Here is a 14,448-nt window from a genome sequence, read left to right as displayed (position 1 = left end):
AATTCCCAACAATCGAGCTTCTTTTTTATATTCAAAAATGCTACATGATGATAGCCCGGCAATACAAATCGCATGCCATTTTGTGCAAAGGAGGTTTCAAGCGTTTTGCCTATGGCGTATCCGCTGGCATAGCTACAAACGTTACAACATATCACAATGAAGTTGCTAACATCTGTTTTCATTCTGCTGGCCAGTAAGTACAATAATTCAAACTCCTTCAATAAACAACAAGGGCCGATTGAAAGGGGTAGTTTGGGTGGTTATTTTTTTACGTGGTTTTTTTTTTTTTTTACGTATTAGGCCTAATACTGGTAAAATAAGAATAGGCAGGCTAGGCTAGTCAAACTGCATGGTCTCAGCACATTTTAGTCTACAGGGGTCTAGCTATAGTATTAAGTCAAATTTTTAGGCCGAGGTGAGACTTAATTATAAGCAAATCTAAATCACAAGCAAAGGGGAGTCAGTCAGTCGGGGAGTCAGTCAGTCAGTCAGTCAGTCAGTGAGATAGGTACAACGAAGAGTGCGGGCTGGCCTAGTCCGAAAATTTGGGACTCTCAATACTGTGTATGAGAGTCCCAAAACCTAAGGTATTGAAAACATGCAAAAACAAGAAATCAGACTGGCACCTGAAAAAACCAGTCCAACACAGCTATAGTACTGCATCAATCAACCATGCCAACATGTGGCACATGAACCGGGAACTACATGTAGTCTCAATTTACTACACATTTCTCCATAGTCAAGCCACCTGACTATTGACACTGAATGAAGAGGTCGGTCTTTTCAAATAGTTGGACCATGGTTGGACATGTGCCAGTTTAGTATTTAGCCCCATTTTGAAATCACTTGACTTCCTCTCATGTGCAAAATATTGAAGTAAAGTCTCCTTTAGAAATTGAATTGAGTCTGCAATCTTGGTTGGTGAAATACTGAGTACCTTTTCTTTGCCCCAGTGGAATTTTGGGAGAAATTTGCTGGCTTAAGTGTGAGTTAGGTGAGCCTGATTTAGTTCTGCATGTTTCAGAGCACTCCAGAGCCCTGTCTGGGGCTGGCCCTTTGGGACCTCGCAAAAACCACACTTTCCTGACGATTCCTCAACCTTTAACGTCATTGCAAAATCTCAATTATTTAGTTCGCGTTTCCGTGTGTAGGCCTACTGACTTCATGACCTCATTACCCCCCCCCCCCATAAAAAAAAAATCCTGAATGATCCACTGAACGAACTGAAATTACATTTTTTTTCCTGGAAAGAATTCCATACATGACCATCACTAGATGTTTCCCTGCATTGACCTATCAGCCATCAGAAAGCCATAACTTGTCCTAAAAAGTCAAATTTAGCAGGGAAAATATTGAAGCACTGAGAAAACACTTGGAATTTTTCAGACCAGTCACATTGGGTTTGTGCACATGGTGTCAAGTGATGTCCAGGAATGGAACTCCTTCCTTTCCCTTATTTATAACGCACTTGCCAGAGATCGTTGAGAAAAGCAATCAGGCATATAGGGTAAAAAAAGGTCAAAGGTTAGACTGTTCTATTCTTTTTCCGTCATCAAAATCATTTACTTTCACATGACGTTCATTTGCAGTTATCCAAGTCGCGCTGTCGCTTCACCTCGTGCAAAATGGACCCGTCCATAAAGGCAGAAGCGACATGGAGGTAACAAATGTAGTTATTTATCTTCCAACTTGACAAGTCATTTCTATTTTTTTTTCCAAATTTCAATTTAATGACTGCTGTATAAAGTTCCTCTGCAAATTAATATTCAAAAACATCACTACAGTGTATCATAATTATACTTATTAGATATTTAACAAAAGATTGAAAAATCGAAGTTTTCTATTTAACTTATGTGCTTCATGAAATTCACACTAACGTTATGTTAAATTCGTTCCCTGATTTAACCAACATTTAAAATGTGTTCTTTGTATGTCATTTTTGAACGAAGGAGATTCGCAAAATGCATGCACAAGCTTTGCACATATGAAAACAGAATGCAAGAAAATTATATTTCAGATATGTTTTTGTTTTCAAATTGTCCTTATGTTCAATTCAACTACAGATTGTTACATCGACTCCACACACGTCTTAAATTATTGTGAGCTTTGTCATTATTTTTCAGCTTTTAAATAACAGTTTTTGTTTCGCTTCGTTATGCATACAGGCCACTGCAATCAATTGCACTACGTGCAAAAAATACATGGGAAAGTTCTACGAGGCAATCGAATTACATCTGAAAACTCTAAAGGTATGCAAGCCACAGTTATCTCGAAAAAAAAATACCATTTTTGTGTATCATCATTATTGATGAATAAATTGAACTGGTCAAGCGATCTCGAAATATACATGGGCGGCATCCCCAGGGATGCCGGGGGATTTCCCCCAATCATTTTTATGAGGGGGACGTTAATGGCGTGGTCTCCACCCCCTCCCCCAATAATGTTTCACAAGTGCGTATATATTTTGACCCAATTTAAATGTGCACGCTTTTTTTTCATTTGATAACTGTAAGATATTGCTTGTGCACCAGCATGCATTTTAACGGAAATTGCACGTGTACATATATGAACAGCGCCCTCTATAGTTAGGTGGTGTCCAGTCTCGCTTTTCGAACTTCCAAGCTGCTCTCTCGTCCCTCCAATGTTGACAACAAATTGCCACCTCTGCTTTAGTGTATTCGGATACTGACTGTAACATTATCTAAACCCTATTAAAACAGCAATGTAAAATAACCCTGTTTTAGCAATATATTGAGCAAATATTATTACATTACACGTCCATTCTTAATTAATTATACTCAATTGTAATTGATCACTGCACGCTAATGGGTTCACATTACTACGCAAGTAAGATATAGTCCTTGCAACTAATTAAGTAGTTAAAAACTATTGCTTGTACAATGTCAATATCAGTATCCGACTACATATCGGGAACCAGTAAGCATGTTGTACGATAACCAGCATTACATCATAACAATTATGACGAATATATACGAAATCAATTATAAAATTCATGACACTTCTTGTAAATCATCTACAGGACATACCTCTATGTTTAGGCTAGTCCAATCACACATTTGACACTTTCTCTGTTACCGGCTAATGAGGACTTTGACATACAGTCTACAGTGTCGATATTTGCAAAATGTAAAGTATCTTTTTTTCTAAAAATTTATCTTCAAGCCTGACATTATCAAAATCATCGAAGATATCTGCAAGACGAGTGCGGGCAAGGACAGCAGCATGTGTAAGGACGCTATCGACGATTTCCCCGACTTTATCATCAAGAAATTGCGGGAAATACTGGTAAGTAGAATCGGTTTCATAAATTGGGTGATCATATATGGATTTCGAAATGTCATGTTTTGTTGAAGAGAAGGATATCTTTCTTAGAAACTAATAACCGTATAACTCTTTGTTACGCTTGTGTATGTGTGTCACTGGGCAAGACCTTTTGCCATTAATTGCTTCTCCCCACCCAGGAGTAACTTGGCGCTTGTAATATGTTTGATCGCATTGACCTGTATACTTCCTACAGTGCCTAGATGACATATTAAAGAAATGTTTGTGGGCCAAATGATCAGGTGTAATGATATATATGTAAACTGTGTTCTATGTTAGTTAAAAGCGCTTCAAAATACATGTGTACCCATCTTAAATATTTGGCAGTTGGGTGTCCCTTAGCCGGTTAGTTTGACTTTTTCTAACAACTTCGTCCACCATTTTATGAGCTACCTCACCAGTCTGTAATTTGTAATTTATGTGTGCAGAAAAAAAACAATCCTTGAGAAGTTGTGAAGTAGGGAATTGGTTTTTAACTCTGGCTGATCAGATGTCCTGGGTAACTCCTGATGAGTTACTCAGAATGCCCTCGCCACTTCCTTCACAAGATTCTGTGAAGCTCATCAGCCCTTCCCAGCGCCCTGTTTGCAGGGCGGGGGTACGAGCGAAAAAATGCAGCACATGTTTCAACTGCTTGAGTGTCCTGCATCATATCAATCGTTAACATAAAAGAAGGTTTTTCTTTTTTGATGTTGGCATGATTTGTTTTCAATTTCTAGGTTTTTCAAATAATGTTTGAAGATAGATGAGTGAGATTGTACTGGCAATAACCATCATCGTGACAATTGTTTTAATATTCTCAGAATCCCTATGGCTTCTGCCCTGCGGCTGAGTACTGCCCCAAGGGAGCACACGAAAACTTGGAGACAGATGGGGTAAGATACACTGATAGCATGTATCATCAGATAAATTGAAAGTGAACTTTAATTATTATTATTAATATTTTTTTGCTATTTTGTTGAAGTTGGTATACACGTGCTTTTTCAAAAATTTCGATTTTCTTTTCCGTACGAAATTGAAAAGAATATGCTCTTGTAACAAACAAAAATTGCTCGAGTTTTTTTTTTTGCAGGCCTTTATACAGTTTTAAAAATTGGTTTTCAATGGCGCGCCCAAGTTCAAAAATTGCGCACTCTATTCAGAATGAATTAGGAGCGTCCCGCTCTCAATTCAAAAGTTGAAATTAATTAATTGATTACTTGTCATGGGCTGATTTTTTTCGTGCGATGTCTCATTGGAAAGTCCATAATGTAAAGCTAGAAAATTACCATTTCAATTTGAAAATATATTTTTCAAGGTGCCACACCCAAAATGCACGTATACAACAACTTTAAACTGATGTGTTTATTGTTTACTACATTTAGCAACAGGTTGCTGGGAATGACGAGTGTACTCAATGCCAGGATTTCTTCGGAGATGCCCGGCAGAAAGTCATCAAAAATGGCGAAGTAGACGTACGTTATTTTAAAAAAAAATATCTCGCAATCATATCTTTATAAATGACGAATAATTTGATAGGTTATAAGGTTTATATTATATGATACAATGTTTATAAAATATAAGATAGACTTTTTATTTGATCATCTTTGCCTTTAGTAATGGCAACTAGTTCTTTGTAGATAAGGTAATGTTTACCACATTACGTAAGTATACAACATTCAGGGGCGTAGCAAGGTCGATCAAATTTGATTGGGGTGGGGGGTAAACATTTATTGAAAAGGGCACTTGCACATCCGTGCTGAAATGTAGACACGTGGTTTTCTCCGGACACTTGGCCTTCATGAAATCAAATACATGTAGTGAGTTGGGGGGGGGGGGGCTAGTACCAGTTGTCGATGGGGGCACTGTTCAAATTGCACACTAACGGACAATCTATGGGGCTGTTCAGGGCGATACATGTGCGGAATTCAAACAAAAGGTACCCGTAACGGCGATGCCACCAAAAAAGGGCACGACTTTTTTTTGTAAAGGGCACTTGTTCAGAAAAAGGCACTTGTTAACAAAAGAAGGGCACTTTTTGAAATATTGGGGGGATAAGCGCGGATGAAAAAAAGGGCATTTCAATGAAAAAGGGCAGTCTTTACAAAATATGGGGGAGGGGGGGGATAAATACCCCCCTGACCCCGCTGGCTACGCCTATGAAATTCTGCCAAAATATCTTTCATTGAATGCTAACTCTATATGTTAATAATTATTGGTTGCAATATAAACAACATTATTAAGAATTGAATGATAAGTAGGTCAATCACCATATTATAGAAGTAACAGAAACTATGGCCGAACTGTATTAGCACCAGCTGACGAGATAGCAAGAAAGATTGGCAAAGAGATGAGATACATGTATATAACCTTTACTCTCTTCAGGTAGCCGTTGCCGATGAGTTTCACAAGGCTTGCGATTCCTTCTGCGCGCTCGGGTTCTTCTGCTACGAAATGGTGAAAGATTTCTTCCCGGTCATGCTGCGGAAATTGGCGGTTTTAGCGGTAAACATAAAATTATTTAGTTTAAGGGGATGATGTCATTCTAATTTTTTTCCTTCCTCATTTCGTAACTTAGTGGACTTTTATGTCTAAAATATTTGCATACATTAATTGTTGTAGTATATGACTGCAATGATGTAGCTCAGGTAGGTACACGATTGATGGGGAAGTGGGGAATTGTTGTTTTAAAAAAAATCATTTTTTTTAAATATAAATTTGAAATATAAATATATATATATATATCATAATCAATCAGGTGAATAAAAGATTGAGCGTATTTGTAATAGTACAGGTTCTAGTTTTGCTTGTCGTGGGACAGTTCTTTCAAATATCGGACAACAGTAAAATGACACCAGGAAGCAATTTTGCTCACAAGAGTCGGCACTTAATTCCTAGAAAAAAATGAAAAATAAGAATTTGGTTTAGTCCAAGTGATTATATCATAATTTCTGAGCGCCGTCGGCAGTATTTCAAAGCTTCAAATTAACACACAGACGCAGCTTTTTAACTCGACAAATGTTGACATAGTTGGGCCTATTCTGCCACAACTGTTTGATACTGTGTAAAGCAAGTGTCATATGAAGAAATCAATCAATCATCTATTTGTTAAAAAGACGTTCTGTAAAGTAACCGTGGAGTTTGTATTGGTTATTCAGCCTGATGACCTCACAGGATGCAAGGCGCTTGGATACTGCAGCGCATCAGAGAAAAAGAGAGATATTGAAAATGAGGGGCTTGTCGTCAAATTATTCCAGGTAAAATCTGATAAAATGCTCGATACTATATGTTAAAGTCACACATGTGAGTCTGTGACTAGATTAGTCAGTGTTTGGTACCAAGACTTTGACATAAAAAAGTGAACAAGAACTGACGAGTTTTGAACCCCCCTTTGAACAGTACCTGTCGAAGAGTTTTTACTGGAAGCAGGCAAGTATGCTGGTATACACGCGCATCTATTTTGACCAATGGCAAAGCACATGCCACTTCATGCATAATGCATGAGACGATGGTCAATATCTATTGGTAATGTCTTCGAATATCCGCACACCAGAGTTCGATGAGTGAAAGACTCCATACCATCATGCACCGACGGCCTGATATCGCGCGCATCTACAGTAACATTGTCCAGTGGCAATTTGCATGAGCAATTTGCATGCATATTGCATGAGCTGTTTTCCATTTCTATTTAATAGTAATGTCTTTTTGATATTAGAGTCCAATGAGTGAAGACACTGCACCAACCTGCGCCGACTGCCGGGAATTTATGGGGAAAGTCTACGAAGCGTTGGAAAAAGGAGTAACTGCGTTCATGGTATCTCTTTTTTTAAATTCATTTTGATTTATGTAAAGTAGCATGATTGCAGTTTCAGCAATGTAGAAAGTGTCCAAAATGGGGATTTGATATGCGGTTGAATAAGGAAAAAAGACAAGGAAAGTCTAGAAAGCTGGTCAACAGACCAATCTACGTCAGAGAGCACGAATTTCTATTCAGCTGAATCAGAATGGCTGTATTCACTGCAAGTCTTTTCAGGAATCTGGTATACACAATGGGTCGGATTTAGCCCATTCATTTACGTAACTGGATAGTCCTATACAATAGCACTTTTTTATAAAACACCGGAGGAAATCCCCGTCATCTGATTGGTGGATCGTTGATCACATGTTCTGAACTTGTCGAGAACAGTTTTTATAATACATAAATTGGATATTAACTTAGTTGTGGAATAGTTTAGACCGAAATACATTGAATATGCTGGCTAGTTCTGAACTTGTCGAACAGTTTCGAATAAATCGGACCGGTAAAAAGTAGAACATTGATGTAATACAGAGTTCACAAAATCAACAAATCAGATGACGAGGATTTATTCAGGTTTTATAAAACAAATAATGAACGTTTCACATTCGTGCAATGTAAAGAATAATTTCATTCGGTGACAGACGAATGTTCCATTCCACTCGGCATCGCCCCGTGGAATGGAACATTCATCTGTCACCTCATGAAATTATTCTTACCATTGCACTCATAAATATTCATTGTTTGTATACTGGCTCTCCTCGCCAGCCTACAACCAGTGAAAGTCACCAGTCAGCGTCAGTAAGTCAAGTGAGATAGGTACAAAGAGAAAACTAGGCTGGCTCTCAGGGACCAGCAAAATTTCATTGTCATTAATGATAAGATTAGATTATTACCCCCAAAAAATATGTTATGTTTTCCCCATATACTCTTCAAGCCTCTTATCGCAGCAAAGGTGTCTGAAGTCTGTAGTTTGGCGGGCCCTGATGCCGACATGTGCCGAGACGGTCTGAAGGATTTTCCTAAAGTGTGGGTGCCGGATCTCATAACACTACTGGTGAGGCTTTGCATGGGCTATAAGGCCAAGTAAAATAGAACAGTTTCTCGTCCTGGCTTTTTGGAGAAAAAAAGGAGGATATCCCGAAAGCCCCCTTTCCCCCAAGATGGCGGATTTTCAAAAATGGCGGATGGATTCTTCCGTGTTATTGACTCTTTTGCTGATACCTTTGTGTCCAAGTAGCCGTTACTCTTTCTACAGGATTTTTACTCAACATACATAGATACAGTTTTGCAGGGAAACAAATGAAAAGACAAAATATTTTGCAAACGTATGATTAAAAAAAGGAGGCGGACGAAATACGAAGCAAGCGAGCACGGGAAATTCGTTTATTTTTTTCATGGCTTAAATCCCAAAGTGAGGGGAAGGGAGTATGTCTATATTCCCACACACTTCTAACCTAGTCTATGTAATAGACCATGAGCAGATTCGCTGATTAATTATGCAAGACAACCGCATCTTAACCTCTAGATTTTGACCAATCAGCGGGCGCTTTCCATGTCGGGTCTTCGGTCATTCACCCGTTGACGCGTCATAGACACGGATTAAAAAAACCTAGACACAGCAACAAAGGATGTGGTCACGCGCTCTGTTTTATTTTACACGATACGCGCCCGGCCGTTGTTGTATTACAAAACACTGCATTCAAATTGACCAATCAAACATTTTGTCCTAATTTGGGAATGAAATGACGTCACGATTTAGTAAGGTCGACTCCGATTGGCTGAGGCGCGAGATCGCATAAATCTGTATGCTTTAATATATCAGACGTTATACAGGAGACTGGCTCCGTGGATAACGGGTGATACTCAGACAACTTGTAACCATGGCGTATGGGCCATTCGATCAGCTCCTCCCCTCAGAATGATATAATTGTTGCAGTTGTAAAAAGAACTGTGAATAAAGTGAATTAATTCACATCAAAACATTGCATGAATAAACATGACAAAATGCCATAAATGGACACTTGGCGTTCACATTATTATTTTATAAATAGCGCCACCTTGTGGAAATTTGTGTCGGTCTTTATCAACCGTTTAAAACCCGCCACGTGTCGGACTCTCGACCAATAGGAACTGTAAGCTGTCCTTGGTATTTATGAATTGTAAATTATGAGTGGCTACTTTTTTTGCTTTTAATCTTCAACAGAACCCGTACTTCTTTTGCCCAGAGGCCAAGTACTGCCCCACTTCGGGTTATGAGGTAATGTGTGTTAAGGGAATCAATATGATTGGTTGGTTTTAAACACGGATCCCACACAGAAGGATGAACGACAGTTCTGAACTCTAGTACAAAATGCGCTGAACGGATTTACCTTCATGGGTTGAATGCATGATAACGGACCTTATACCGTTAGCATGTTAATCGCCAACACCTGGCACCCTACATCAAATCTCGTTAAAACCCGTCAGATCTCGCGACAGTCCTCGAGCTCGTTGCGATAGAAAGATGGTTAGAAAAGTCACAATTTTGAGTAGGGTACGCTTACGTACAGCACATAGTCTCTTAAATGCAGCACATAGTCTCTTAAATACGGTAAGGCGAATATTGACACTCAGACCACAAAAATTCCGAGCATGTCTCATGCAACAGATCTTATTTGATTTTCCAATTCTCAATGCAGACAAGCCTTCAGTTGCAAGATCAACAGCCACCCTGCGAGCGTTGCAAAGCCTTCTTCACGGATGTCAGCCAGCGAATCGGAAGAGACATCCAAATCGATGTAAGTTTGTTTATTCTCTGTTTGTCTTCTGTTGTTTATTTTTGCTGAAAATTTTTTTAAAACGAACGCTAAGCAAGCCTGGTAAATCTTAACCCAAACCATCTATTATAAGTCGACATCTGAGACATGTTTTTAGGCCAAGTCTAATTTACAAGTGACAGTCGGTCAGTCAGTCGTCAGTTAGAAATATATAGGCTGGCCCTCTGGGGCCAGCAAAGTCAAATGTATGGGCTAGGTTGAGAATTGTGCAAGTCTAATGCACAGCTGACAGTTATACTGGGTGAGTAAAAAAACCGGAACCCAAACCCCCTAAAATATATTTGATATTTAAACAAATATGTAGCACCAGCAATAATAATGACTAGAAAGCCAATTTCAAAAGCTACCTTTTTTAGATGAAAAAAAATACTGAAATTGCCTTATCCGTTCAAAGAATATCACCATTTAAACGCAATGACCTGAAACCTGTTTCGTTAAAAAAAAAACAAATTTATTATGTATTCTGACTGTTTGGAACAAGAAAGAAAATGACACAGAATACTTGTTTCAACAACTGTCAACAACTGTAGAACACAATATCTTTATTAACAACCCTGGTTTAAGGCAAACAATATGATTTATAAAATCCACTTTTTTATATATAAAAAAGAAAAGAAAGAAGGGGCTCATCAAAAGGGCATTGTCGAATATTTGTAACTTTTAAACTGAGGTTTTATCGCTGGTGATGTTTGAAGACAATTGCCACGACGATTCTTCAAATCGGTGTTTTTTTTATAACCCGGCCCCGTACGAAGCTTCGACGCCATCTCTGGCTCAAGACATGTTTTGAAGCTTTAATGTCAAGTGAAACCTTTATTAAAATACCCTAAATTGTGGTATCAGTGTAAGCCTACAGGATCGAATGCTTTCGAAGTCCATGGACCTTTATTGTGCCAAGAGTCCAAAGTCGGAGGGGGAAAAAAATCCTGACACCTGACGCAAGGTTCGGAAAACGAACCCCCCCCCCCCCCCCCAGCTACTCACTTTCACTTGCAATTTTTCATCACTGTGATATTTCTTATTCAGGTGGCTATATCAAAGCAGCTGGAGAAAACCTGCGACGGTTTTTGTTCCCTTGCCTCCTGGTGCAAGAAGGCAGTGGAGAGCTACACTCCGACTATGATACAAACCTTCCCGTCTACACTGGTAAACGAACAGCGAGTAACAACATTATTAGTAAACCGTACTAGTAAACCTTATTACCAGTGGCGTAGCTCAATGATAATTTTTTTAGAAACTCAAAATCTCAGTGGGGGGGGGGGGGGCGACTGGGGGCGACAAGGTTTCATGGGGGACGGCCCCCCACGCCCCCCCCCCCCCCATGGCTACACCACTGCTTATTACAGTAAACATTTTATTAATAAGTAAACCTTATTCCTTAGTAGTAAAACTGTTTGTAAACCTTATTGGGAAACTCCATTAAACCGTGCATTATTAAACCTGGTTAGTAGTTCGTATCAGTTAATCTATCGATACATATTTTCAGTGAACTTTCAGTGGCTTATCCCATTGTTTACTGGACACCGTAATGGTAGGAACCTCATTAATATTAGTGAGGCTTGACAAGATTGATAGATATTGCGCACGCCAGTGTTACAATTTTCAAAATTGCAGGTAGCGAGGCCTATTTTTCCGATTTCAACGAAAAGTAATGAACATATCACAACAACTTTTAGCCCATACTTGGATCATTATAGGGGAAATAAATCCCGAAAGTTGCATGAAGATACGGTCCTCCAAACTGGAGATATTAATTCTCAAAGATTTCACCCGCCAACGTGACCATGTCTGTGTACTGTAGTTTCATTCAAAAAATACGTAACCTTTTAGAAATCGCCCTTCGCAACCATATATGGCTGCATTAGGACCATTGAGGCGAAGACAGTAATAATGTAACCATGATTTTGTAATCTTTCTTCGCAGGCTAATCCGAATGAAATCTGTGCACAGCTGAAATATTGCTCAGCAGAGAGAACAGCTGATATGCCGAATCTTGTCAGCAACATGGCCGCTAGCATGGAAAAGGTAGTTGTCATTTTTTAAATTTATCTTTAATATCAACCTCGACTCCTTGATATATTCCGGAGTAAAGGCATAAATAATAGGTTTTGTGTTGCAACTAAAAATAATGTACCCTAACTCTGTCATTTATCAATCAAGTTTCCTTGACATTCTGCCGTAATACATAAAGTATGTAATGAATGAAGTACAATTACATTAAAATGGTACCTTAGGGAGACATTTTGCAGTAAATTAGTTATGTTAGTGAGACATGGATCATCAGCGAGACATTTTAACGGTCGCACGACCGTGCAATAGAACATCTATTAACCGTGCAATAGAACATCTAATTACCGTGGAATAGAACGTCTATTTTTTGCGGTGCGGCCGGGTCGTGGGTTGGGACGAATAATTCAATGACATGTGATCAACGACCAACCAATTATAGATGACGGGGATTTATTCAGGGGTTGTATAATAGCTTATAACTACCAAAAACCTGATCAGTGGTTTGATTCGACGTTATGGTTTTGATTCGATGTTTGATGTCGAATTATGGTGACGGCTGTTCCATTTTCAGCTTCACTTTATTTTTAATCGAGGGTTTTAAATGCTTCGGTAATGTACTGCACGCAGCATCAATGTTTGGTTTAATGTACATCCATTGTTTAATTTATTATTTCCTCTCCCTTTTGCATTGTTTCTGTGCAGCAAGAGGATCTCGCCATGTCCCAGAAATTAAACCGACGCAAGGCATGAAAATGGCAGCACGGGTTGCACATGTCAAGTGTGAAGTTATATTTACTATAGTGTGTTAAGGTAATCAGGGAGCTACCGCGGACGAATGTATTTGCATTGTATTTTAAGTGTTATGAAATGGAAATGTGAGACCGCCTCTATTGAGAGAGCAATCAGTAAGGGCGAGTCGGTGCACTCTAAAAAGTCCCGGGTCAGACTTGACCCGGAAAAGGGTCATGTGGGGCCTGAACCTTTTCTGAGTCAAAAATGACACTTTTTTGACCCGGCAAAGGGTCTGGCCCCACATGACCCTTAGCGAGTTGACCTGACACCGTCTCGTAGAGCGCTAGTACGGTGTTTTGGGGGATGGCAGGTTCAAGTCCCGCTCCACGCAATCTTTGATTAACATGGTTTAAAGGTTTTGATTTAGAACCTTTAAGCCTGAGGTAACGGGTTTAATATTTTCCAAGAGCAAAGTCGTTTTTGATAGCTAGGCCTACCTATAGTTAGAAAAAAAGTAAGCATATATACTTTTACATTCTTCTTGTCCATACCACAGTGCTATCCAAAGATTATGCTATTGATTTAACTAAATCGTCACCGACACCACGAAGTAACACCCATCTACATACCAGTAAAAACTAGCAATCGGAGAAAACGGTAACTAAAGTTGAACGCCTTCTAAAACAACACTTTGCGTCAAAACGACAGAGTATTTTCAGTTGGGTTTCTCGTTGTGGACACTTGATGAATTGAATTTATTAAATCTGCTGTTTTTCACTCGTTTGTGTATTAAATAAACAAGAAATAAGAGAAAAAAGATGAGTGTTAGTTCGTGAAACCGAAAAAGCTGCGAAACTGTAAATTTTTGTTTTTACGAAGTAACACTCTTCAATGTATTTAAAAAACACGAGGAAAGTGCAACTTCAGGTCAGCGCGCGCGCGCTCATACAACTTGTTACAAGAAGAGTGTTACTTCGTGAAAACGTTTTTGCTCACTTATGAGCAGAGTGCGCGCCATGCATTGCAATGGAAAATGGAACTTGAGTGTTACTTCGTGAAAACGAAAATTGTCACTTTTGCGCAAAAGTTGCCATGGATACTTAGCGTAATTATTAAAGTAAAGCTCTTGAAGCTTTGAAACTTCGTGCAATGGTAGGCCTTGATGAATAATGTTTAAAAATTCAAAAAACTGAAAATCGAAAAAAAATATGCTTTAACACGGTAGAGTGTTACTTCGTGGTGTCGGTGACGATATGTAACTAGGAATTCGATGTTTAATGATTAACTATTATATACATGGTACATGTGCTTAAACCTGGTATCACAGCACAGAAGAGCCACTTTGTGCCTTAAGGGACGCTATCAGTAACAGTGTTCAATGCATGGTAGTAGCAGGAGTTTTCAGCGAGATATTCTAGCCTCAAGGGCGGATCCAGAACCAACTTTTTTTAGGGGGGGGGACGAGGGCTCGAGTATTTTTTGTTTCAAAAAAGGAAGGGCATTAAGTATATAGTATCGTGCGCTGTTTCCACATTGTGATATTAAAATTAAAATGTATTCGTAGATGATGGCTTAATGCGAGGGAAATACGCAATGTTTTAATGTATTTCCGTAAAACTAAAGACGAAAAGGCGTCTTCACTTCTCCGATTAAAATGAAATCGTTTTGTAGGGGAGGGGACATGGCCTCTGTCGCCCCCCCCCCCCCATCCGCCTATGTTAGAGTGTAATACTACTCTAGTTATTTCTGTTAAATAAAGAAACATCAGGT

The 14,448-nt window shown here is 39.0% G+C and overlaps 1 protein-coding gene across 2 annotated transcripts; it reads left to right on the top strand.

The window, feature by feature from the left end:
• Positions 1–27: 27 nt before the first annotated feature.
• On the top strand, positions 28–12,974 carry LOC119731467. Of its 2 annotated transcripts, none has more exons than XM_038204649.1 (15): positions 28–193; positions 1,590–1,660; positions 2,166–2,249; positions 3,184–3,306; positions 4,146–4,217; positions 4,713–4,796; positions 5,707–5,826; positions 6,480–6,578; positions 7,037–7,135; positions 8,055–8,174; positions 9,324–9,377; positions 9,799–9,897; positions 10,963–11,082; positions 11,860–11,961; positions 12,649–12,974. In XM_038204649.1, the coding sequence occupies exons 1-15, from the start codon at positions 157–159 to the stop codon at positions 12,694–12,696; spliced, it is 1,332 nt and encodes a 443-aa protein (XP_038060577.1). In that variant the 5' UTR covers positions 28–156; the 3' UTR covers positions 12,697–12,974. The 2 variants fall into 2 exon arrangements, with proteins under 2 accessions (XP_038060577.1, XP_038060574.1); XM_038204646.1 differs by having other exon boundaries at positions 4,707–4,796.
• The last annotated feature ends 1,474 nt before the right edge of the window (positions 12,975–14,448 follow it).

Source organism: Patiria miniata, unplaced genomic scaffold (assembly GCF_015706575.1).
Source record: "Patiria miniata isolate m_02_andy unplaced genomic scaffold, ASM1570657v1 HiC_scaffold_23, whole genome shotgun sequence".
In the NCBI taxonomy this organism is placed as follows: Eukaryota; Metazoa; Echinodermata; class Asteroidea; order Valvatida; family Asterinidae; genus Patiria; species Patiria miniata.
This window is presented reverse-complemented; position numbering and strand designations above follow the sequence as displayed.

Bases quoted from the DNA above. Each gene is read 5' to 3' on its own strand.
- LOC119731467 (XM_038204646.1), top strand. From the start codon at position 157: ATGAAGTTGCTAACATCTGTTTTCATTCTGCTGGCCA. The intron at 5,827-6,479 runs GTAAACATAAAA...TTGGTTATTCAG, and splicing joins GGAAATTGGCGGTTTTAGCG to CCTGATGACCTCACAGGATG. The intron at 9,898-10,962 runs GTAAGTTTGTTT...TTTCTTATTCAG, and splicing joins GAAGAGACATCCAAATCGAT to GTGGCTATATCAAAGCAGCT.